The sequence below is a fragment of the Chroicocephalus ridibundus genome, chromosome 3 (genome assembly GCF_963924245.1).
Source record: "Chroicocephalus ridibundus chromosome 3, bChrRid1.1, whole genome shotgun sequence".
Taxonomy (NCBI): Eukaryota; Metazoa; Chordata; class Aves; order Charadriiformes; family Laridae; genus Chroicocephalus; species Chroicocephalus ridibundus.
Window position 1 is genome coordinate 101,402,663 of NC_086286.1, and position 26,365 is coordinate 101,429,027.

Below are 26,365 nucleotides of genomic sequence, written 5' to 3' on the forward strand. Positions count from 1 at the left end.
TAGATATGCACAGCCTTTACTAGAGCTATCACCATAAATCCCAAGGATAAAATCATTATGTTAGCATGGAACTGCATCTGTTACTACTTTCATCCACTTCTCAGAGTTATCATCAGTCACAGCATAATATAGCAGAGATACGGAGCTGAAGGTAAGAGAGCCACATGTAGCTAACTCTGTTAACACTGAAGTAAGCTGCACAGTTACCACCTAAGCATAACTTTTTTTTTTTTTTAAGGCTGTGGCTCTACCAACAGTAAGCACTGTGTTTCATTTATTTATTTATTTTTGAGATCTCTGTAATAGAGCTGTTTTGGATTTTTAAGCTTGCTGCAGAATTGGATTTGTTCCCAGGCAGGGAACACACAACACAACAGAAGACAGATCTGACAAGGAACAGAATTCAAATAGAACACAAGTCTGTGGGAAATAAGATTGTCATTTAACACTTTATTTGTAAACTGCCTTGGGTAAGCTGATTCCAAATCTTACTATTAGCCCAATGAAAGAAAATAGACCTGGCTTCACTAATAGATTGAGAGTAGGTGATAAGAGTATTTAGAACAGTAGAAGGCTTAGTTAAAGATGCAGGACATCAAACTGACTGCAGCAATGACTTGGAAAAATTGAGGATGAGGAAAGCCACTGCAACAAGTAATCTGGCACCTCGGGTTTTCTCCTATGCCAGCTACTAAGAAGATACGGAAGCTCCATGAAGCAATTGAACAAGGCAAGGTTAATAGAAAAAACAAAGAAATAAAATTAAGTGAATTCAAGTAAAACTTCTAACATTGCTCTTGAGTACTATGTAGAGATAGTTATGTCATATTCTTGCATGTGTGTCCAGGTACCAGAGCAAGGAATGGTGACCATATCAGCATGCAATCATTTTGAACACTGAAACATATGGTTGCATACAGGTATGTACGTCCATATTAAATACTGAAATACATAAACAGATCAGCTTAAACACTGAACTCTTTAAAAAAATAAAGAAATGAAGTTGAGGGTCATTAAGTGCATTAAGGACACTTGAATTTAATAGACACGTTTAAGGTATCGACTGCAATGTGTTCAAGTGACAAGGCTTGACTGAAGTCAACTTCCACTGGCACGGCCACATTCATGACTTGAACTGACCCGTGACTGCTGAGCTTCCTGACAAGTTTGTTCTGTTCTACATTAAGATGAGACCATACAGGACCCCTCTCCAGACTTATCTGTAAGGACACATGTGGTTGATGGGGATGAGAAGGACGCATGAACACCTCTCAGTTGCTGGTTCTAAAGACATGGATAGATTTGCACTTGGTAATGAGGATTCCTGCTCCATCAAAATACCAAAACCAAAAATCAGTATGAAAAAGTAAAGCATCTCCACAGAATATCTAGCCTTGAGAGATCCAGATAAGGAGCAAGATTTGTAAATTTCTTTTTCCCTTCAATGGAAACACAGAGCTTGAGGCCATCCCAGGCTCTTATAAAACTTCCCAGTTGCCAGCATGACCCAGTATAATACAGTTAAAATTGAAGACCTTTTGCAAACTCTATATGTAAAATCCTTTCCTCCTTCCCCCATGATGGGTTGAAGACAGGGGTCTGTGGAGGTCAGGTCAGTGAAAAAAAAAAAAAAAACCCACCTGAACAGCTCAGAACTGAGGGTATGAATGCTACATCCTCTCCTTGAAAAGGTTTAGACATAACTTTGTGATATTAGCTAAAACTTGAAATATGTCTTTTCTATAAGAAACCAGACATGCAATTTCATAGCTGTGCTGACAAAGAATAAAAATCTGGGACTGGAAACAGTACCCACATGACTCCAGAGCATCAGGAACAGTCTGTGCTATTCATACAGTATCAAATGCAGGACATCCCTCTAAATATCCAACTGGTAAAATGGTATCTGCAGAGATCAAATAAGCTACATTTGCAGGGAAAAAAAAAATAAAAATCAAACACACACACACAGATCTTAAACCATACAAAGAATGTTTAGAATACCAGTCACATTAAGGTTAGGGGTAACAAATATAGTCATATCAAGGCCAAAACCAAAGCTCTAGACACAGGATGACTCTTACAGCCAGATGTCCACTGATGAGGATGCATCTACAGTATTTCAGTTTATAGAAGACTTGAGGGAACCTGAAGGGATGCTGAAAGAAAATGCCCAAGTAATAATCATAGAAAGCTGAAAAGACATGAAAACAGAAGCAGAGTTTTTGAAAGGGATGAGTAGCTAGTTGATTAATAACACAGTTTTTCATTTTATGGGTAAGTCCAAACAGCATTATTTTCCAGTATTAGTATTTTTTCCAGTATTTTCCAGTATTTTACCGACATTAGTCGGTAAAAAAATATTCCGAGAGAAATAATCACTTATCTTCTAAAGATGATACAAAACTTTTAACGTAGAGTATTAAAAAAAGGAACGAGAAGTGTCCATTTAATAAGAATACAATGACATTAGGAACAAAATCAACTAAGAGACTAAGAAAAGAAAACAAGAACAGGAATTGCCCATAAAAAAATAAATATCAACACTAAGCAGTCTTAGCAATAATTAAGAAAAAAATATAGAAAAATATAATTGTTCATTTATGTTTAGATACTCAGTTTAGTTGACGCTAAACCTTATGGAATGAAGTCTAATGACTCAAAGATTAACCTCTATAGTCATAACATCATGGACAAAACATAATATTACCTGAGGCACCGAAAACTTCAAATGCACCAGATGATATCTGCTACACCAGATTAAAAACCAGAACGAGCTACACACCACAAATACATAAAAGCCTAGTAACTATGAATGGCATATGCAAGCAGATTCATGAAGGTACTGTTAAGACCTCATCAGAATTTTTAAGTGTTGATCATTTCTTAATTTTTGCTTATGAGTTCATACTGACAGATACAGGGAAATTAATCACAGAACTAAAAATTAATGACATTTCGTGAAATGCTTATTTGCATTTGGCGTATACCAAGAGAATAAAATCAACCTGATTTACATACATTCCGCATTAGACCAAATACAACACATTTTTCTTTAGAATTAAGAACTCAAACCCGTGTCTTCATCTCCTCCTTAAAGGCGCACCATTGCTACGCAAAAGGCTGCATTTCAGGCACAATGTTCCTGCCTTACGGCGTTTGGCACTCTTGCGCTGCTCTCTGATGGCCAAGGCCAGAAGGTGCAGCTACGACCTCTCAAAGCAATTCCGCACCCGGACACGCATACCTTGGAAGCGTCACGTGTCGCTCAAGAACGGCAAGAAAAATGCATTGACAGTTTGATCGCAAGCGAGACTAGATGCGATAGCAAGCCAGAATTTTCTCCCAATTTGAAAACCTCATTAACTGTCTGCTGACCAGAACTAAAACTGCCACCACAGCTTACAGAGTCAGCTTATAAAACACGAAACTGATAAAGTTGCTCCAAACTCCACGCTCAGTAGGCAGAACGTCCAGTTAGACTGCATGATATAAGATGTGGAACTGCGGCAACATGGAGAGAAGGCTGATCCATAGCGTTTAGTTTTTAGCATTTCGTCTGGATTTGCTCTTCTGAATGTGAAAGGTTCCTTGAATTCAAGCCCAATGCAGAAAAAGCTTTCACAGAGCTCACTTTAAAAAGCTGAATAAAGACTTCAGACACAAAAAAAAACTAACAAAATTTTAAAAGCTAGCTCATAAATTGGCAATTACCTTGAAGTATTTTCCAATTTTGACACTTTGCAGTTTGAATCCTGCAAATACAGAAAACTTTTGTTTGAGTCCAATTATGCAGTCAATGAAGTATAATTGCTGTACCATTTCCAAGTAATACTAAAAGTGCATAGTATAATTATGTTTGCTAAGTGACAGGACACAGTAAACAGAAAAGGAATATTACATATTGCCTCTTCAAATTTCCAAAAGTAAACAGAAATAAATTAGATCTTAAGTATTTTAGCTTCAAAGAATACTGCTACATATTAAGAGACAAATGCAAGTTAAAGAGCAACTCTACCCTCTACATTTTCTGCTCATCTTTACTGACGAAGTTTCCAGGCATTTATGCCTTATAAAGATTATTCAAGGAAGCAAAGAACTGCTAAGTAGTCAAAAAGGATTGAGTAAGGGATCTACCAAGAAATATCCCCTCGTGCAAGTGCATGGAACCTGATGGGATGTACCTGAGGGTGCTGAGAGAGTTGACATTATAAGCCTGCTCTCTATCGTTGCTGAAAGGCTACTGCAATCAGGAGAGACTCCTGGTGACTTGAAGACAAGTCTTGCACCCATCTTCTGATAGAGCAATAAGGATGACTGGGGAACCACAGGACAGTCAGCTGCATTTCAGACCCTACAAAATTCACAGAGCAGGTCTTCTTGGAACGTACTTCTGGGCACACAACAGAGAAGGTCATCGGGAACAGCAAACACGGGTTCACCAAGTGTAAATAATTTTTATTATTAAAAATCTATTTTTAAGCAACCTGGCTGCCTTCTGAGGCAAAAAGAGGAGATCCATGGCTAAAGAGCTCTGGCTTTAACAAAATGCTTTAGATACAGCGTTCTACAGTATCCCTTTATCTAAGCTGCAATTTTATAGTCCAGATAAGCTGACTACTAGATGGGTGAAAACCTGTTTGGATTACTGTAGTAACCCCAACTGGGTCACTACATCAAGGAGTTAGGGATTCCCTTAACAGTAAACCTGAGCAGGTGGAGGCCTGGACTGTGCCCTACGGCGTGTGTAACTTGGCCTTCTGGCCTGTGTTGTGCCACACGACAAAAACTTAGGTGGCTAATTATAATGAACCAGCCCGTGGGCAACTCCTACCAGCTGCTCCACCACGTGCATGTTCTTGTTTTTATTTAAAAGTGTCACAACAAATTGTTACATGAACATGTAGAAACGATGAACAAAACATCCTGTAAGAGGTCAAAAGACCAAAATGGGGTAACCTTTCACAGACAGGATGTGCACAGTGAGATGTGCCCTGGTTGGTGGTTCATTTGAGACCCCACAACTCTTGAGTTCCCAGAACCCAAAGGGAATAAGATTATCAGCACTATCCTCTTTTTATCATATTACCTCCAATAAATGGCATTTTAAGCAACACTTTACTGAGCCTGACTGCTTTTATTACTGAGATCAAAACAAACCAGCAGCTCCTGACGAACAACAGTTATCAGGCTCAAAGGGTAGCGGTTGATGTTTTGTACACTACCTGGAGGCCAGTTACAAGTGGAGTTCCTCAAGTGCCTATCCCGAGAGCTACGCTGTTGAATAACTTTACCAATTACCTTGAGGAGACAAAACGCATCATTCATCAAGTTCATGAACACCAGTTCAGTTAAAGCAGTCAATGCACCGAAGAGCAGTGCTGCCATTCAGGTGGATCTAAACAAGGTGGAGGATTGAGCTAACAAGAACCTCATGAAATTCACCAAGAGCTAACAAGAACCTCATGAAACTCACCAAGCACAACTGAAAAGTCCTATACCTATGACAAAACAAATCCCTGCATTGGTACAGGATGGTGGTCAATTTGCTGGGGAACTGCTCTTCTGGAAAAGACCTGAAGATCTTGTAAACAGTAGGCTCAACTTAGTCAGTAAAACCGAGAGTAGAATTCCACTAAACTTGCCCCAGTTTATCAACATCTATCTTGTATCAGGAGCCCCAAAACAGGAGATAGTACTGTAGATGTGATCTAATGAGTGTCAAGTAAAGGGGGTTCCCTTCCCTCTGCCCACCTACTCTACTTCTGTTGATACAGCCCAAGATACTGTTGACCTTCTCTGCTGCCAGGGTGCTCTGCTGGCTCTTGTTGAGCCTACTGTTTGCCGAGATGTGAACTACACTAAATCCAAACTGTAATGCTTATACTAAAAGTTTAAGAAACTTTTAGTATATAGAGGTAAGTCATATCATTACACTCAGATACACAATCCCATTGTGACTGCTTTTGCTATGCCATTTAAGTGGATGAAGGAACATGCATCAGTGGCCAGGGAAGTTCTTGGTGACTATCACCATTCTGTGATTCCGTGTGACTGATTTCAATGCTGCTACCCAACATTAACAAGAAAATGTAAGGAAAAAAGCTGAAGAACTAATTCTGAGCTTGGAGCAATCACTTGTTGGATGAGAGTATGTTACCATCTGCTATACAAAGTAGTACATTTCTACAATGAATCATATCTTTAAAAAAAAAAAGCAAACAAAACACACACATCGCCACACACAACATGCACACACACAAGCAAAAGCCGCCTCTTTTCTATTCCTGGGAGGTTTTCTCTGTGGCTTTTAGACACTGTCTCAAAGGCAAAGGAGGTTATGAAAAAGATAAGAAAAGAAAATGGATTTCTTTTTTGCAACTATCTCATATCCTTCTACTACTCCTAACAGTATTCACGCCTAAGGAACAGGAAAGGCTTCCACCTGAAAGAAGCGCTCACAATGACCCTCATACAGCTTCTGCACAGATTTGCTAGCAATGCTGGCAGAGCACCGTATGCAGGGCAGGGCAGGGGTTTTTATTCTCCACTACTCCACAGCTACTTTTTAATCCCTTGCCAGTAGAGCACAGGTTTATGCTTATGCAGTGTCTGATGTATTCTTTTTTGCACCAACTGAATTGCGGTATCCTTGCATCCAATCATGAAACAATCCAACTCTTTAAAGAGCCAGGTACTAGGCTGTGAACTTCACAAGAATTACCCATTATCTTTGAACCATAAAAAATTCCCCAAAGGCACAGATCTAAACACAGTGCTGGTTTTCAAAGCATGCAGCTTGGAAGAATTTTTTATTATTGCCTCTCTAATTACTACCTCAATCACCTCTCTGTTTTCATTGCAGGCTTTACCAGCATTATCCTATGCCATATGAAAAAATATACAGATGGATAGAAGTGCCTAATGGTTTTCCACTAGGCAGCGTACTGACAATGAAAATCAGGGGTTACTTCCCAGCCAAAAATTTAGGCAAATGCACACCATCAGATGATCCACAACACTTCCCTCTTTACTCCTCCCAAAATAGCTTCAGATCAACAGTCCAGCTGGACTTACTATTTAAAACTGGTTACTCTAAAATTGGCTAGTTGTACTATGAGTGATGAAGTACTGTAAGCATGGAAAGAGAAAGTAAATACCAGCATCAAGATGTCTCCTCTCCACTGTCCTTTATTTCTTACGCAGAAGCATCAGAGAACATACCAAATTTAAATACAGATTAACCCCAAGATTTTAATTTGTTCAGTGAAAACAATCTGGAGAAACAATTCCAGTAAAGTCTAGAAGCATGTTTCAAAACAAATAGTGTAATTTGCCTTTGAAATTCCACTTACTAAAATATCTAACAAGGCAAAATGTTATTGTATGTGACAGGTAACAGACTGATTTTAAATTTAAATATATTCTAAACTAATTCATAGCTCTTATTCTTTAGCCTACATCCTGTTACATTTATTTTACTTATTTGTTCATGCGATATGAGGTATCATCAATTTTTATTGAGAAACAGGTATTTGCTTTCTGTCACCAAAGGGTTTTACCCAGCTAGTGTTCTACAATAGCGCCTAGGAGACTCAAGTCTTCCAAAAATTACTTTCAAAGCTTGTCATTTGGAATAAGAACCCATTAATAGTTTTATTCATTCACTTTGACAACTGGTGGGATTCTTCCCACTTTTTAAAGAAGTAATTCAACATTTTCATGTACTCCAAAGAGGATTCTTCTGACTCACAGTTCAGTTTTAAAGGGGGAGGAAGGGGAGAGGGGGGGGACTTCCACATTTAAAATTTTATTTTTATTGTCTATACATCCAAAGGATGGAGCAAAAAGTAACACAAACCCTTTGGGATTAACAAAGCTGGTAACAGAACAACCTTCATCTCATTTTGGCAGCACAACTAGGAAAACAACAGGAAAAACGGATATGGTTTTCTATTACTTAAGAAGCTGTAAGCACAACATCCAAATTTAATCCATTTCTTTCATATGTACATATATAAACAAAGGCTGTAGTCATTAATAAATCATGTCATTTTGCTTAACTCGTGACAGATGATAACAAAAAAAACCCTTTGCTTTCTGCTATTTGTTCAAGACTACACATTATTTAAACATCAATCCTTACAAACAGAAAAATACTAGTATTTACATAAAAAGGAATTTGTTTACATAAATACAGAAAAAAATTATAGCTAAAAAGATCTTTCACAAGCTACATGTAAATTGAAACTGTATGTCTTCATTAGTCTCTTTCCCTGATATTTCATGTTATTTTCTGCATTTCTACAACTCAGACACTGAACAGCTAATTCAGTGTCCTTTCAAAATCTACAGACCACATGCAAGCTGTTACAAAATTTCACTTATACCTGGAGACCTTCCTGTGACCCTGGATGCTGAATAAATCCATCATTGCCTTTCAAAATCCATTTTTACTACAAAACATGTCTATTATAGTACTTTTGTGCCTCCTCCCTCAGACAGATGAGGCATCATCAGACACATGTGACGATACAAAACATTTACGTATATAAGGATCTGCTTCTTCACAAGCCAGAGCTGCAAAATGAAGTCCCAGCTGGGAAGGGAGTGGGCCAGGCAGGGCACTCCAACAGGCCCAGTACTGCTGGAGCCAAGTTTAACTACCCTAGCTCTGTATTTACAGCCCAATTACATCATGTTTCTAATTTTTCAGGAAAACAGTACTTCAGTGATTTCAGTGACAGCCTGTACAGACTGCCCAAAAGACACCAGGGGGTGTTTTTTATTGCAAAAATTCTGCTCAACTATACTACCACTGAAACATACCCTGCTTTCCTATTACCAGGAAAAAAATATTCTGACAAATAAGCTTAATTTACAAGAATACAAAAAATGTCCAGTTCCTCTCTAGCATAAGTATGCAGATTAGCAATTAATTGCAGAAGAAATGCATTAACAGATTAAATTCCCTTTGGGAAATTGCTGTAAAATGGAAAGTCATATAATGAGACCACCCAGAAATCAGCTGCGGTGACAGTGACTAGCATTTCTAAAAATACTCACTTCATCTATATTTAAAGCAGTTTAAAAATAAATATTCAATAAGTTCAAAAAGCATATTGCCACATTTTTTCTTAAAAGAGTTCAAAACACTTGAGTTGTGCAATCAGTAAAATTAGTGTTTTTTTAAAATTAGTCTTACAGTAGAATTTCTTTTAAACACATCTTGGCAAAGGCATTTCTCAGATAAGACTTGAGCATACTTTATTCTTATACTTGCTGCTTAAAGAAGTGCTCCAACCTCCAGAAAGCTTCTACACAGTAATTAATGAAGCGTCATCTGACACAACTATCAGTTGTTCAATTTATTTAATGTCTGACTTTGAGCTACTGAGAGTTGTTTCCCGTTTTTACTTCTGACTGAAAAAAGGATTTAAGATTTAGTCCTTCCCCAATAGTCAGCCAATCTTTATCATTAGTAGGATGGCAAAAACATGTTAACATCACATACACAATGTACCTTCACGGCCTTAGGATACTGTGAAACTTTATTCAGGAGAATAGCCACTCTCAATATTTCACAGAGAAATGTATGGAAAAAAAAAACCCAACCCACATAATTGGAAAGGCAGTCGTCACAATTTTTAGTGATTCAACCTATTGGTTTTTGCCGGTTCCATAAACTTGCATTAAACATTTTAAAACATATCCTCTTCCTATGCTCCTGCATTCTATAATTGTTCCAGCCTTTTTTGCTGTTAATCCAAATTGTTAATTCAAACTGTAATAAAAACTTAAGATACCACAGCTTAATTTAGGTCTCAAAATAGCTTGCGTGACTCCAGTTCTTTTCTTGAATGCTTAATCTGACACTCACTGCTGCACATACTGCTCTCAACAGCTACAAAACCTACTGATTTCTTTGTGACTACTCACAATAGTGAGTCCTACGAGTATCTGTATTTTGCATGCTATAAAATAATTACTTATAAACAAGGCGCAACTTTTTGGATATCTGTAGAGTAGGTTTATAAGAGTATGCAATATGCTAGCCAGGTTTTAACATCTAACGAAGGATCATGCGAAGCAAGGGTTATAGACAATGGAAATAATGAAAAGTCACCATGGTGAATGCAGGTGCATTTACTCTTGCACTGTTTATTATTTTTCCATCACGTAGAATTTTTTAGGATTACATTGCAAAGTTTTTTAAAAGTTCCTCTCCCCTTTACTTCCAAAACAGCTTTTCATAATGGAGCAAAGCAAGAAAAGAATCACTTTGAAAAGCAAATGCAAGCCAGGCACTCTAAAGTGTAATGAAGAAACTGGGCAGGGGAACCCCAAAAAACCCCACATTTCTTTCAACACCCAAGACTTGAGACTAGCAGAAAGGATGAACTAGAGCAGGAAAAAGTCCAATTTTAAGAACTGGGCAAGGGCATGTACTCCACAGAGCTTTCAAATAGAAGAAATTTTAATTTGCCTAACAGAAGTGACAAAATGAGTTACCAGAGCAATTAGACAAAGAGGCAAGCAAGAACAAGCTTATTATTTTTATTCTACAGGAATTGCAAATTCAGCATAAACACAAAGCTTAAAGTCATAAACAATTTGAAAGTTAGGACAAAAGTGGCATGCTCTTTAGAAGTGTTATAAAAACATAACTGTCAGGATTTGACCACGTTTGTTCAAGCAGGCCGCAATGCTGCTTTTCAACAATCATGAATCTAAGAATCCATTTATTAAGCCCAGTGAATAACTGTTGTGTTCTAAAAGCAACTACATCACTTGAAAGAATTGGTTTAGACAAAGCACATCTAAGATTTATGCTGCTTTACAGACTCCTGCAAGTTGTAAGCAAGATTCAGTATATTCATTTCAAGGGAAGTTTATGATTTACTGTACATGGCAGTGGTAGGTAAATTGTGTCTCTTGAACCACACATAAAACTAGTAAGTGGTTGAAACCTGGATCTCAATAATGAACCTCTACTAAAGTACAGACAGGCGAGAAATCCAAGTCCCCACTATCACAGAAGCTCGCATTATTGACATATATGAATCAAGTTTCCCCAGGAAACAATTACACACACAAATCAGTCTCATTCTACAGTGGAACACTGGACAGCCGAGAAACACACTAGGTATATCTTCACTGGCAGTTTGGATGGCTCCCTGTGTCACTCGAGTCCTGCTCCATTGGTGGTTCACTGTAAACATCAGTCAGATCACTTACCAGGTAACTTCCAGAAACTTAACTACTTTTCTCAAAGAAAAACACAGTTGAGGAAATAATTTGTCATTAAGTTCAGCATAAACCAACTCCAGAAAGATACTACTACAGCTATCACTTAGCAACTGTGTCCGGGTCACAGAAGGCCATAAGAAAATAATCAGGAGAAAATTCAAATTTCTAACACAGAGTCATCCTGAAAAGAGTCTTCTGTTCACTTACCAACTGCGTACACCAATAAAATTCTTTCTTACTGACTATAGCCCATCATTGTCAAAGTACTGTTACCAGCATGTTAAGAAATTGTTGTCACATGACATTAAACAGGTACTATATTAACTGACGCATTTCCAGCTTATTGCATCTATAACACACAAGATAGAAATAAAATTGTACTTCCTGCTAATATATCCTATTCCAATAGTTTTTCTGAAGTTTGGGGAACATCTCAACAATTCATGAGCATTCCATATGCTTCAAATCCTGTACATCTTGCTTTGTCAGTTTTACTATCATGAAACACCTTCGTTGATTTGAAGATGGAAGTATTTCCATGTAAATCAAACTGAACAGAATCATGCAGAGACCACAGCAATTGTTTATACTGAAAATGTAGTACTTAATAAAAATCTTGTACTTTGTAGCAGATGCAAGAAGAACATAGAAGAAATAGAAAGACAAAATACTGAATACAGTTGAATTTCATTTAGCCTTCTAATATGATTTATAATTACTTTATGCAATCTATGTAGTCTCTAAAAGAAATACATGTACTTCAATTAGTAGAGGAGATAGAACGCTAAAGTATGGATTTCAGAAAATAGCCAACAATGGGACAGTTAAGGGGCCATGGCAAAAGAAGGTCCACAAAGAAAAGTCCGATGAATTTCCCTGTCTTGCAGGTAACCATTCCGCATACAGGCTTGAGTCCTCTCTGACACAAGAACACACACTCAAAGCCACTTCCCTTGATTTCACTTCACCCACTCAAAACAGCGCCATTTTATTCAGTAGACTTGTGCCTTAGACAATGACCTTACAATGTAACGCTACTCAGAAATGAAGACCACCTGACCTGCTTCTCTGCAAAACTCTCACAGCAGACTCTGATCTGAGAGGTTCAGAGGACAAAGTCACTGTAATCACGTTTTACCGTGCACTGCCAAAGTTATTACCTTACTAACCTTGTATGTGCATATTATAAAAATCATCCATTTATGTTACAGTGATTACTTTAAGTTAACACTGGGAACACAACACCTGAAATGAATTTCAAGTGACAAGACCATCATCAATCATACTTTCTCAACATTAATGCCACTACGTAAAGCCCTCTGCTTCACTGCTTGAAAATGTAGGTGTTTCAGGACGAAAATGTTTTGCAGATGGTGCCATGTATATTGATACTTTTCCCAAACTAGCAGGTTCTTTGAACACATAGCATACATCAACTGAAACAGCATATTTGACTAACATTTAATTTTAAAAGACAAATCATTACAAATATTAGTAAGCTAGGAGCAACTTACTTGATCCACATTCCTAACAGTTTTGAAGATTACATCCCAAATAAGGAAAGGAATAAACAAACAAATGCATACAAATTGCACTAAGGGAAGACCTCACTTGGTGTTTTCTCAGTCCTCAAAACCTAACAATTTGATTTGTAGACATATTATCACGTTACACAAGATCATGCTGCAAAGTAAAAAAGTGAAGGCATAAAATTAATAAGAAACACATGCTATCAAGATTGTACATATTAACATTGGAATCTTGATTTCTTATGGTACCAGTTTGTGTTATTTTCAGTTAATATTTTAATTTGAAGACTGTTAGGTCCTGTGTGATGTTCTGACAAAGTATTTTCACAAAAGCAACTTTTTGCAGTAGAGTTATAATTTACAGAAGAACCAAGTTACTACTTCAGTTGCTAGGCTCAAGATGGTGAAAAAGGGACTGGATTTAAATACAAGTATGACAAATGTACTGAAGAACTGCCACTAGTCTATGAATGGAAAGTTCAGTTACGCTATTATCGATAATTACAGGTCTTTGTAAGATAAATTCTTCAAACCCACAATAAAAGCAGTCATGCTACACAGGAATATTTACACATTTGCTTATAGCTTTAAAATGTAATGTTCAGCAAGCAGTAAAATTTTAGGACAGAACATTTTCTGAACTGTAACATCTGTTAAGATAAGAATGATGTAATGATTCTATCTAGTTGATGCAAACACTAATGGAGGCATCCCAGTCAAGAGTCAGGTTTTTCAGTACCTGTTATCCCCACCTCTGGAATTTATCCAAGAGCTGTTTCAGAGGAGGAGCGCAGGTAACTCACAAGCTAATACAACTGCATGAGCTGGAACCAGAGTGCTGAACCTCCTATTCTCCAGTATCCACCCTCAGCAGATCCACAAGCCTAGCGAACAAAGATTAACAGAACAGCCAAGTTTAACCCACCACAACCCAAGGGCCAAACTCCCACCCATCTGCTTGCTCACTCCCCTTCCTCACAGGGCCGGGGAAATAGGATGAGAAAGCTCATGGTTCATGATAAAGACAGGGAGATTGCTTACCAATTACAACTGCAGGCAAAACTTGGGGAAAATTAATGTAATTTAATGTCAATTAAAATAGAGTCAGGTAGTGAGAACACAAACATAAAACAACACCTTTCCTTCCCTCTCTCCCAAGCCAAACTTTACTCCTTCACTCCAGGCTTCTATACCTCCCACCCCAAGCAGCACACGGGGCAGAGAGCAGGGGCAGCTATGGTCCCTCCATGACAGCTCTTCTCCACAGCTCCTGCTCGCTCCCATATTTCCCCTGCTCTGGCACGGGCTCTATCCCATGGGCTGCAGTCCTTCAGGAAAAAAAAAAAATATAAAATGGTTTCAGTGTGCAGGAACTACCCACCTGCCTCAGTGTGGGGTCCTCACAACTGCCATGAAGATCTGCTCCAGCCTCATGGAGCTGCTCCACTGACCTTGGTGTTCCCTGGCTGCTTCTCGCTCCTTTGGGTTCCCTCCTCCTCTCCCTATGGGGTGTTTTGCCCTTTCTTAAATATATTTTCCTCCCCAAGGCGCCCCCACCATGGCTGCGGGGCTCAGCCCTGCCCTGCCAGGGGTTGGTCAGAGCCGGCTGGAACCGGCTGTATCCAGCACAGGGCAGCCCCAGCCTCCCCTCACAGAGGCTGCCCCACAGCCCCCCCCTCCAGCGCCTGGGTGCCAGCACCCCATACACGGGTTTCGTCAAGACTACTAGAGTTATTTTAATAATGAAAAGAGCACTTTATGTGCTCAACCTAAAACCATAATCTCTATATAAAGGATTTTCTGATCAATCACACAGGAAGACTATCGGACGCAAAGGACTAAGTGGTACTACGAGAAGGGCAGTTCAAAAAACCTAAACGCCTGTTCAGAAGTTAGGTAATTCCTGGGGATCGGCCGTTACAAGGAAGCTCACGCTAAGCGCTGCAGCACTTCCAGCAGGTGGGCGACCTCATCCACCCCTACGCCCGTGGCAGTTCACCACACAGGGCAGGAATCGTCATGGCAAATGGCTGTCCAACAAGTCAGACAACTGGTAGTGTCATTTTCTCGATTATTTAGGGCCACTGCTGATAAAGGCCAGTCCCAGCCGATGATTTGGCCGCTGTCCTTTCCCCCTTCTGTCCCATTCCATATTTCTCTGGAGCGATCCTCCTCTGTGCAGTACCCAGTACAATGCAGCTCTGAGGTGGGTCTGAACCGCGGCACCAAGCCGGATCCTCCGATTTCAAGAAATCAAAAATTAAAACAATTATCCCCTAAAGAAAGGAGATCCAATACTGCCAATAATTTCACAACCCGAGTTCACTACTTGGCTGTAACTCAAATTACCAAGATGCAGCATAGCATTACTGCAGAAATGTTTGTTGTATTAGTGTAAACATAGTGAAGCCCTCATAAATAACGTATAATGCAATTTGAATTAATAAAAGTTTGCTTTAAGTTATAAAACAATTGTAGAGCTAATACTGCAATTTACACGAACTACAGAAAATGTTTAGGCTTCCTACAGTTTAATCATCATTAATGGCACAAAGGAAATTATTTACTACCAAATGGGCCAGAGAATACAGAAGGAAGGTCCTTGCAGTATTGATTTTGCACGTAAAATGAGCTTCTGCAGTTGCATTTGCAATTGTCAAGAAGGCTGGAATACTATTAACTCCTCCTATTATTGAGCCTTAAGGAATAGCCACATAGCTGAGATGTCAAATTTATTTTTAAAGGATGAAACAAAACATATGACTGCTTGGTGGGCTTGACTAGTAAGTGATTAAAGCATAACTCTGAATAAACTGAATTTGTGCCAGTGTCAACATAATTTTTTATTTTTTTTTTTAAACTCAGCACTATGAATTATTTACTGTTCTCTGAAAGCTCAGCATCAACACATCAATTCACTCTTGTTATTTTGCTCCTTTGCAGTCCCATCTAGACTCACCCTGTAACATGCAGGACGGTGGCGACAGGAGCCTGCAATGCAGTGAGCAATGTAACAAGGGTAGGTGACCACCCGAGTCATTCAATGTTTTGGAAGCCTAGGAAAGGTAGCTTTAGCACAAGCACGCTCCCCGTAAAGTGTAACAGCTTCAGAGCACCTTGGAAAAGACAAGGGCAGGCCTTCATCATAAGATTATCCCTGTGTAGGGATAACTCTTTCCAAAGACCTGCACGTGCGATTCCTTGGAGTAGCACCCACCTCCAAGAGGCAAAACATGCATCACAGTACAAATAATCCATGACACCACACAAACAACCCACACTGGAGAACTCTGGTGGTTTAACATTGATGAATTGAACCACTAATGAGAGCCATAAGAAAGATTTCTCAAAACTACATGCCTGAAAGACCATCTTTCCACTATCTATATTCAGGGTATTTTGACGCTTAGAAGCTTATAACTTCTGTCAAAGCCAGAAGTATTGGCTAAAGTCAAACTACCCCCCAGAAGCCTAGTTTTATGACCCTGTGAAACATAACCCCCTTCTTTAGAAATAGCATTCAAGCCTAATTTGGATTATTTTACCATGAAGATCCTTAATTCTCAAATTGTAATAAAACAAGGATTGCCCATTAGAAAGTGCTAAGAACAAAGCATAAATAGCCAGGTGCTGCAAAAACACTAAAACATGCTCCCAAAAGCACACATAAGTAATGCTTACCAAAGTGGTAATGTTATCAAATACATTCATTAAGAGACAAATCAAATAACAAATCAGTGATGCTGTTTAAGGCTCTATTACTTCTTAATTAAGTCTGGCTATGATGCACAACTGTGCAAAGTCATGAAGCCCTCTATGCTATCATAGTGCCTGAAATTCAGCACAGTTCTCTTGATCGATTTCTGCTTTGCAGCAGACAGATACAAACATCCATGTGCTACAAAAGCAGTAGCAAGCAATACTAAACCAACTGTACTTGCAAAACTTAAGCCTAGACCAAATAGTACTTCAACAAGGACTTTTCACACACACAATACTGGAAGTGTGACACTGTGTCATAGCTTCTACTGAAACGTGCCTCTTCACTTCAGATAAGGCTGAGGAAAGAAGGTACTTGGCTAAAGATTATCCTCCTAATTTGCATGTTGTGGAACAGCAACTGTTACCTTCATTAGATTTTTAAAAAAATCACTTATGTACAATCCTTTCTTTAAAAGTGTATTCTTATAGTTTCACTGAAATGTAGTTGATGATTATAGTTTTGTTCCAGTGAAAACTACACTAATTAGCCAGTTACCAAGTGTCATGCTCCACTTATGCCTCCATTTGCTATAACAGACTAACATTAGATTGACCTCTGCAGAACGTGCTGGATTTTTGGCCTTCATTGTCAAAAGGTGTACTCTTCACTGGGTAAAAAACTGGCTGGATGGCCGTGCCCAGAGAGTGGTGGTAAATGGAGTTAAATCCAGTTGGTGTCTGGTCACCAGTGGTGTCCCCCAGAGCTCGGTGCTGGGGCCGGTTCTCTTTAATATCTTTATCAATGATCTGGATGAGGGGATTGAATGCACCCTCACTAAGTTCGCAGATGACACTAAACTGGGTGGGCGTGTTGATCTGCTTGAGGGTAGGTTGGCTCTACAGAGGGATCTGGACAGGCTGGACCGATGGGCCGAGGCCAATGGTGTGAGGTTCAACAAGGCCAAGTGCCGGGTCCTGCACTTGGGTCACAACAAACCCATGCAGCGCTACAGGCTTGGGACAGAGTGGCTGGAAAGCTGCCCAGCAGAAAAGGACCTGGGGGTGCTGGTTGACAGCCGGCTGAATATGAGCCAGCAGTGTGCCCAGGTGGCCAAGGCGGCCAACAGCATCCTAGCCTGTATCAGGAATAGTGTGGTGAGCCGGACTAGGGAAGTGATCATCCCCCTGTACTCGGCACTGGTGAGGCCCCACCTCGAGTACTGCGTTCAGTTTTGGGCCCCTCACTACAAGAAGGACATCGAGGTGTTGGAGCGTGTCCAGGGAAGGGCTACAAAGCTGGTGAGGGGTCTAGAGGACAAACCTTATGAAGAAGGACTGAGGGAGCTGGGGTTGTTTAGCCTGGAGAAGAGGAGGCTGAGGGGAGACCTCATCACCCTCTACAACTACCTGAAAGGAGGTTGTAGAGAGATGGGGGCTGACCTCTTCTCCCTGGTGACAAGTGATAGGACGAGAAGAAATGGGTTCAAGTCACATCAGGGGAGGTTTAGATTGGATATTAGGAAACATTTTTTCACTGAAAGGGTTATTAAACATTGGAATAGCTGCCTAGGGAGGTGGTGGATTCACCATTCCTGGAGGTGTTTAAAAAAAGGGTAGATGTGGCACTTAGGGACACAGTTTAGAAGTGGTTTTTGTCAGGGTAGGTTAATGGTTGGACTTGATGATCTTAAAGGTCCCTTCCAACCTCAGCAATTCTATGATTCTATGAAAAGAGTCAATTTAATAATATTCCTAGCACCTCTCAGCAGTGCACTGTGCTGGCTAAAGTTAGCTGAAACAGCTTATTAAATATGGTTTCACAAACTAAATTAGTAATCATCAGGAGCTTTGGAATAGGACAGAAATCACTAATCTTTTATTCCTTACTCTGAAAATATGGTGAACTTTACAAAACATATGTATTAAAACTAAAAACTAATGCAAACCTGAAATACTGCAATAACTTAAAACATAGCAGTTCTATGGAAGACAGTTTTCCAGCCTCATGAGTATGTTAAAATTTCTAAACCATGATTACAGAGGATAACATAAAGAAGTAGTTCTTTACTATAAAGCAGCCATTAGCTTTACCAAAGTAATCTGGGTTAAATTAATTATATATAAGATAGTGTGCGTTTGTAAGAAAAAGTTGGGAGGTTTTTCCTCAAACTGAAAAGTCAGGTAGTTTACTCATTACTGTTCCTACTGTTTTTCAGACTTCTCCTCAGCTACTCGCACAACAGGCACATTCCAGAAGTCCACGAAGCTTCTCGGAACTATTTTAAACAGATGCAGATAACTGCTGTACTTAGCCACGTTTCTATAGAATACATTCATTGTTTTTAAATCCCACACAAATGTTATCAGCTTTCAGCAAGAACATTATGCATCAAATGAAACAAGGATATCTTCTAGTTGCAGCTGTATTAAAGAGTTCTAATGGAAACGTTCACGAAAGAGTATCACAATTTTCACCGCACATTAAATAATCCCACAGACTCCAGTTATTTTGAAAATTAACAAATTAGAAAATTAGTGTACTGGCAGCTTCTTAAAGGAATGCATTTTTACTTCACACTGTTTGTTCACTAAACACTCATGGTCAACCTTGTTATTAATGTGACATAGCAATACAAGGCTTTGAAAACATTTTTTAAAAAGCAATCCAAACTGCCTTCATGTTAATCAATGCTGTATTTTTCTAGGACTAAAATTCTGTGCATTATACATGATCACCAACTTTTAAATCCTGTGAAGACTCTAATATTGTAAAATTAGCAATTCCTAAATTGATCAATGAATTACTAACAGAGCATTCCCATACAGTATTTACCATCAGTCTCCTAACCAGATTTGATACCATTCATACAATGAAAACTTTATTTTTGCCTGACACATTGTACTTATCCTCATTTCAGTTCCCAGAAAAAAAAACCCAAATCACTATTTTACTTGATTCAAGAAAAAACTCTTGCAAAGTGTTGTGGGAAAAAATATTGATACAAAGAGAAATACCAGTTGTCTGTATGGGGATAACATTTTGAATGAAAAGTCATGTTACACTCTATGCAGTAAACAATTTTAAAATCCTCTAGCAGAAATTTCTTTACAATGCACATCACATGCTAAATTCCATTTAAAATTAATGGACTCCCAGCTCATCATGAACTTCTTTTAAGTGCTGTCAGCACTTTTTACAGGGTTTCTGGTATTCTCCAGATGGAAGCAGATAAATTTAAAAATCCAAAAGGCTACTACTGTCCAAGAGTGTCACTAAACAATGCAACAAAAGTTGTAAAAATTGGACTTTATCAGACTTACCGCCAGTGCTTTAGATAACTTTGTTCTATAATTATTCAAAACAATAGCATCAATCTCCTTAAGTGGCACATATGCAAATCCATCTTTAATAAACACTCTTCTGGCTCTAAATAGATCCACAGCATCTGCTAGTCCAACCTGAGAAAGAAGAAAAACCCACGCTGTGAAACAGCAAAATAATGCATTAACAGATTTTGAGAATGTCTCCACCCTGAGCAGTCTCTCAGCCAGGCAAGTTAAGTCATTTGTCTGGGAAATGTTAAAATTTAAGACCGATTTTGTGGCAAAGACAAGGGATGGCAGAAGAGAACAAAAGACATTAATGGCAGTTTAAAGCTCCCTTTGTTCTCCCACTCCCTCCTTCTACCCTTACACTGACATGAAAAAAGAGGAACTCTCATTAGTGTCAGTTAATTTATAACTGTTAGCAATAGTATTATGTAAACTTAAAATCAGTAACTCCAAGTTTAACTGAAAGAGAATGAATACAAATCTGTGGAATTTACCAATTTCTACTTACCTTATAGAACATTTGCTCTTTTACTTTAATCATGCCGAGGCCAGGGGTTGATGCACACAACTCATTTGCCAATTCGCTTTTCAGGTCTTCGCTAATCTAAAATTAAGAGCTTGTTTTTAAACTGCTGAAATACTTTAGAATAGGGCTTTTTTTTTTTTTAATTAACATGATCTAAAAGATTACTTAATCTGTAAATATATCCTCACTTTAGTTGACAAGGGAAAGAGAATTACATATTCAGCAAGTGATCACTAATAACACTAGCGGTCAATACTGTTAAATAACCTTCCTTCTGAAGCAATAGTGCAGATTTTAAAATATAATAATTTTAAACATTAACACAAGAACTATAAAACATGCTTTCTAAAAGTCAACTTCTTCAAAATAAAACTTGTGACAATCCCTGCTCACACCTAGATTTACTGCATGCACTAAAACAAAGTATGACGACTGAATGGCAAGTAGTAAGGACTAAACCACTTTGTCAGATTTTTAACAAAAACAGAAGTTACAGCTCATTTTTAAATCCAGACTTTTAGAAAAATGACATATATTATATTCACAGATTTATCTCTCTTTTTTTTTTTTTTGAGGAGTGAGAACTAATGATATACTTACTGTTCTCTAAATGTTAGTGCTTTTCCAGTTCTTGGAACAGGTAAGTTAAGCAGCAATGCTCTAATTTAACAACATAAAGTACTGAAGCCAAAATTTCTAGCTTGAAAAATCATGGACAATGTTACACTTCCTAATATAAAAACTTAAATACTGCATAAATATATATATAAAAAAATGCATTTTGACTACTTAATAATGCATGAAATACAGCAGAGAATCCCCTTAAAATTCACACATTGTAATGATTTTACTAGTCAATAAATCATTTTGGGTGTTTATTCAACAGAAAATAATTAACAACAAAATTTGAAATAAAATTGTTCTTTAAATGATGCTTAAGCTCAGGCTTTAAAACCTGCAAAAAGTAATAAATAAAAACCACTAAATCATAAAAATCATGAATAACCCAGTCTGATAAAACAGATCGTACATACTGGTAATCCAGCAATGATACCTAACTACATGCAACAGCAGTCTTAAATATTTGCACAATATGTTCTTGATAAAGTATAACGGGAATAGCCCCTGACTGAAAGGGGTTCAATGTTAAGGAACACAGAACGCCTGCCCAAAACATAGATGGACACAGAGGTCACCAAAGATTAACACACCATGTCACTGCTCTACCTAAACTGGACGCGTGCTCCAATACCTACCGAGAGGTGACATAAGGCTGCAGTCAAGACGGCTGCTAGAGCCCAGGCAGGAGCCAAGCCAAGGCTATTGCGTGCAAGAGATACCCAGCCTCCAAACACAAGATAAAAAAGGCACTCTGTGTCCATCCTCTCCATGGAAAGGGATGTGCAAAAGCAGTTTGGTTTCTTCACCAAATGGCGGGGAATATCTAATTTGTTGACGAACACTTCCATGTGTTTATGTGCATTTAAACAAAACTCTTTTCCTTCTTATCAGCTGAAAAACTGAGAAAATGCAACAAAACAAAACACCTTTCTTGGAAGAAAGGAGCTTCTAATTCAAACCTGAAGGAGTAGCTCAGCAAATCCCCTCTATGAAAGTGATCTGATAGATGCATATGAAATGGCCAAAGCAGCTACATCTAGAAGGCTTATAGTGACCCTGTCTGCACCTTGATGTAATCTGTAGCACCCTCTCAGGAAAACCAGCTTTAAAAATAATAATAAAGCTGCCAGCAAGGCAGAAGAATGTGACTTTGAAGACAGAGGAAATACACAGTGGCATGATATTTCTGCATGTGAAAAATCTAATGCTCAAGGAAAAACAGCCTTTAAGGAAACCATTTTTCTTTAACAAAGTAGCTGTATCAGAACAATTAAATGTGTTTGTGTAAATGATACCAGAAAACACTTTCTATAAAATACTCTCACTAACAATCTTATTGTTGTTAGTCTTTTAAAGATTCACACTTTTCAAACGTGACACCCTGGAACTATATACAAATTTCACACAGTGCGATCAAAACCCTGCTTCTCCTTTCTAGATGATATATTTCTTGTTTAAATAAGTATAAGTCACCGCATCAGCCTGCAAGCTTGCCTTTCACCTAGTATAGACCAAATTTTTAATTTTAATTCCAATATTGACTTCCATTTTTCAAATGTAACAGTTTCATGCTTTCTCAGTAGATATTGCTTAAGAGAGCCCAGTTTACTATGTCATTCCAAACCCTCTGTGAAACTGTTTTCAAATAAAAATAATACAACATATTGTATAGCTATAGTGATTACAATTGTATTATTTCTTCTAGGATATCTCCATGAAAAAACATCAACGGAAACCAAGAATAGTTTGGTTTTGTTAGTGTTGGTTTTGTGGGGTTTTTTTGTTTGTTTGGTTTTTTTTACAGAAAGCCATTAAAACATTCCAGTGACTGTTTTACAGACAGGCTTGCAATACTGGGGGGAGAAGAAAAAGAAGAAAAGGCAAGGCTATTTGTTTTTTGAAAAACAATTAGCTCATTCTCATCAATAAACCCATTTTATTCAGTATTACATTTAATTTTAATGTTTTTCTTATCTTTTAACATACAAATGAAATAATTATACTGACTACAAACTTCCCCAGGTGTCTAGATCCTTCTGTATTAGTAATTTGACTATATCAATCTTGTACAGATGTAGTCATAGTGATTTTTATGTATTCTTGCATCTCGCTAGCAAACAATTTAACACTGTTGGGGTAAAAGTGATCCTGGTGAAACCTCCAGAAAAATAGGTTAGTAGGCCATGACCGAAGATTTGGGTAAGATTGTGGAGAGCGTTACTGAAAATACAATTTCATTACAACTTATATTTTTTAAACAAACACAAATATTATTGCAAAACTTTATTTAACAGCTTTATAAGTATTATTTATTTATATGAGAAATAATTTACTTCTTACAGCCTTGAGTATCTTATAGATTAGGCAAACCTTCCGCAGCCCTACAAACACTTTGCTCCTGACCTTTTCACCAAATTCACATTGCCTTCATCTTTTCAGCTAATGGAGAGAGAGGAAGAAGAAACAAGGATATCCCTAACCTCTAAAGCTAGGAGATGACTCCAGAACACATTTCAAAATAGAACTTGCTTCCCTAAAGACTCAAACATTAAATATAACCTTGCATTGGCATTAAGGATTTCCCCCTTTTCACATAAAATTGTGTAAAATTGCCTGAAGATGCAATGCAATGAAAATCAGCTCCTTATAGTCTAAGCTCAGACTCAAGCTTTCAGTCAGTTCATGCCTATACCTCTGTATACAGAGCGTCATGAAACACGTATCCCAATTTTTCTTGGTCCATAGAAGCTGGAAAAAGCTTTTTTTTTTGCTTTTCTTTTTTTTTATTTTAATAAGAACACTATAGTTTGTACATGTAATAATTTCATCTCTAAAATGGCACCCGCAAGAACACATTCCGGTAATCATTAAAAAATTAGACACAATTAAGTACAGCTTTTAGGATTCTAATCAAGATCGGAAAGATAAACAGACTACTTAACTTTGACAGCACTTCGTGAGCTTCACTAGAGAAAATACTGTGATGTTCAAAAGATGAAAAAAAAAAAAAATATCAGAATTCTTCTGAGGGTGTCATCTGGTGCTGATCTGACCCTCCGCACTGAACTGCTTCAACTCACCCCACAGGAAACAATCTACTAATCTTGCCTCGTTAGTTTGTTGCCAGTTTATTAAAAACAAAGTGCTTACCCCAAGTCAGTCTTTGCTTTGCACAAGCAAAGAACACCACCATCAGGAAAAGGGTCTTCCCTTTTCATTGACAGTGGATCACCTGTCATAGCTTGTAACAATTCAACACTTCATTGTAAGATTTTGAGACTTAGAAAAATTGAGAATTAGAAAAATTAGAAAACTCAAGACATAAAAATGGAAGGCACAAGAGGTAAGGAAGGAGGATGGATTTGGGACAAGGTACATTATTTCCAGTTTTCTTGCTTTCTACATGCAGTTTATTCATTGATTTTTAATCACAGAATTGTCCTGGAAACGCAAAGACACATAAATTTAGATTAAATATGAATAATTGAATATGTAAGGCTTGGTTAAACAAACACTGGCAGTGAGGCAGTCTAAAAACTACAAAATAAATCTGATATCCCTACTCTGGTTTAATGAGGAGATAAAGATGCATGCATACATTATACTACTCTACATGCAAACTATTTAATTTTGCTGTTCTAAGTCTCCCAGTAAGGAACAAGAACTCAATGCACAAGCCCTTTCCTTTCCCAAGACTCAGCTTCAGGTATTTACATGTACATGTCACGGGTGTCCTTAGAAAGTGAACTTTTTAAAACTCGCTTTTAGTCCCTGAGCAGTTGGTACTCAAATGGCACAAACCCCTTACTCAAAAAGAGACGGCATCAGTCTCTCAATACTAATTTGCAATTTTAAGTATGAAACAGACAAAACAATCATTTCCTCAATGAAGTGAAGAAGTCGATCTCCATTGCCACACATCCCAGTACAAACTAATAAAAAAGTATTAACCTTAGATACCATTAAATTTAAGAATATAAAGTGTATTCAGCCAGTTAATGAATACTAGCTTGATTAGGAAAGGCCATCATTCCCAGCTGTCCTACCAAAAGTATGAAGAGCCCTAAATAAAACATTCCAGAGGCTTACGGATCTATTGTTCACAAATCTGATGATAACATTTCTTAAGAGGTATCAATTCCATTTTGGCCAGGCACAAATAAATTCAGATTTTATTTTCCACGGTACTACTACTTACTATTTTAGCTCAAGTTCAGGTTGCTGGCATACCTAAAAATATAAAGGGCTGCACTTAGAATTATTATGTATTCTTATCCATTGACTGAAATGTTGTTTGGACTTCTTTTTGAAGTCAGGAGCAGGCATGGAAAGGACAATTCATGTATCTTCCTCAACTATGCAGCTAATTCATAGTTACCACAATCACACAAAAACTCAGTGCCACAGGCACAGTTAACTGCATTCCTGACAAATATTTCCCTACATCCCTGAAAAGGAAAGCTGAACAAAACAATTACTACAGATTAGTCTAGAGACATCAGCACATACATACTGGAGTTGTGCATGACTGAAGAGCTAACGGAAGATCCTTGTGAGAAATATGGCAACAAGTTTTCCTCCATTTACAAATCAGGATGCTAATGTCAGCCTCAATTTTACAGAAACTTGTTAACAGATGCTTCTCTAGATTCAATCACAAGATTAGCAGGGAAGAGTATTTCAGTGTTTGCAGACCATTTTATGAAGCTTACGTCCAAAACAGTAGCTAGTAAATTAAACTTGCAGTATAATTACATCCTGCACAAACTATCCTATCAGCTTTTATGCTGCTCTACTAACAATATAAACATTTCCAAAGTTACTGCACTCACTGATATGTGAAGAATAAATTCATTTTGGAAACATTCTTAACTTCAACCACTACAAAAGAACTTAACACCTTGATTATCCAAAGAATTTCTTTTCCTCTTGAATAACAGATGGATATAGTTTTTTAAAATACGCTATTGATTTCCCGATTTTCTCTTCCCTTATGCCCCAAAATAATGCCTAAAATATCTATAAAAAAAGAGAGGACACTCAATGACATCATTCTCCTTCTCTATACATTTTCTTGTCTCTATGTTTCTTCCAGTAACCTAAAATCACCGAGTGCTAAGAACTAAGGATCAGGTTAGGACTTTTTTTTTCATCATTTTTTTCTTTCATCATTTCCAAGCCATTAGATAAATGGCAGTCAAGCGTGACCTGGTCAACTACTGAGTGCTAGAGCACATTATCATAAGCTGAAGAACATGGTGTAGAAGGTAACTATTCTCCACTGCGTTTCTGGTACAGCTGCTATTACACATTACTTCAGAAATCAAGGGTTAGAGAAGAACATTTGCCTCGGGATTCAAACTGTATTCCAAACGTTGTCAGGTTGTTTTCAGCTAGATTAGGA

The 26,365-nt window shown here is 37.9% G+C and overlaps 1 protein-coding gene across 3 annotated transcripts in view; it reads right to left on the reverse strand.

The window, feature by feature from the left end:
• PRIM2 (DNA primase subunit 2) overlaps positions 1-26,365 on the reverse strand; it is a 117,876-nt gene that overhangs the window by 73,111 nt on the left and 18,400 nt on the right. For 2 of the 3 annotated variants that reach the window (XM_063330277.1, XM_063330278.1), the window contains exons 6-7: positions 20,323-20,418; positions 19,803-19,940 (exon numbers count right to left, since the gene is read on the reverse strand). In XM_063330277.1, coding sequence (XP_063186347.1) covers positions 19,803-19,940; positions 20,323-20,418 — 234 coding nt within the window. Of the gene's footprint in view, positions 1-13,912; positions 14,108-19,802; positions 19,941-20,322; positions 20,419-26,365 lie in introns of those variants that run through there. The other variant, XM_063330279.1, reaches the window with a different exon arrangement.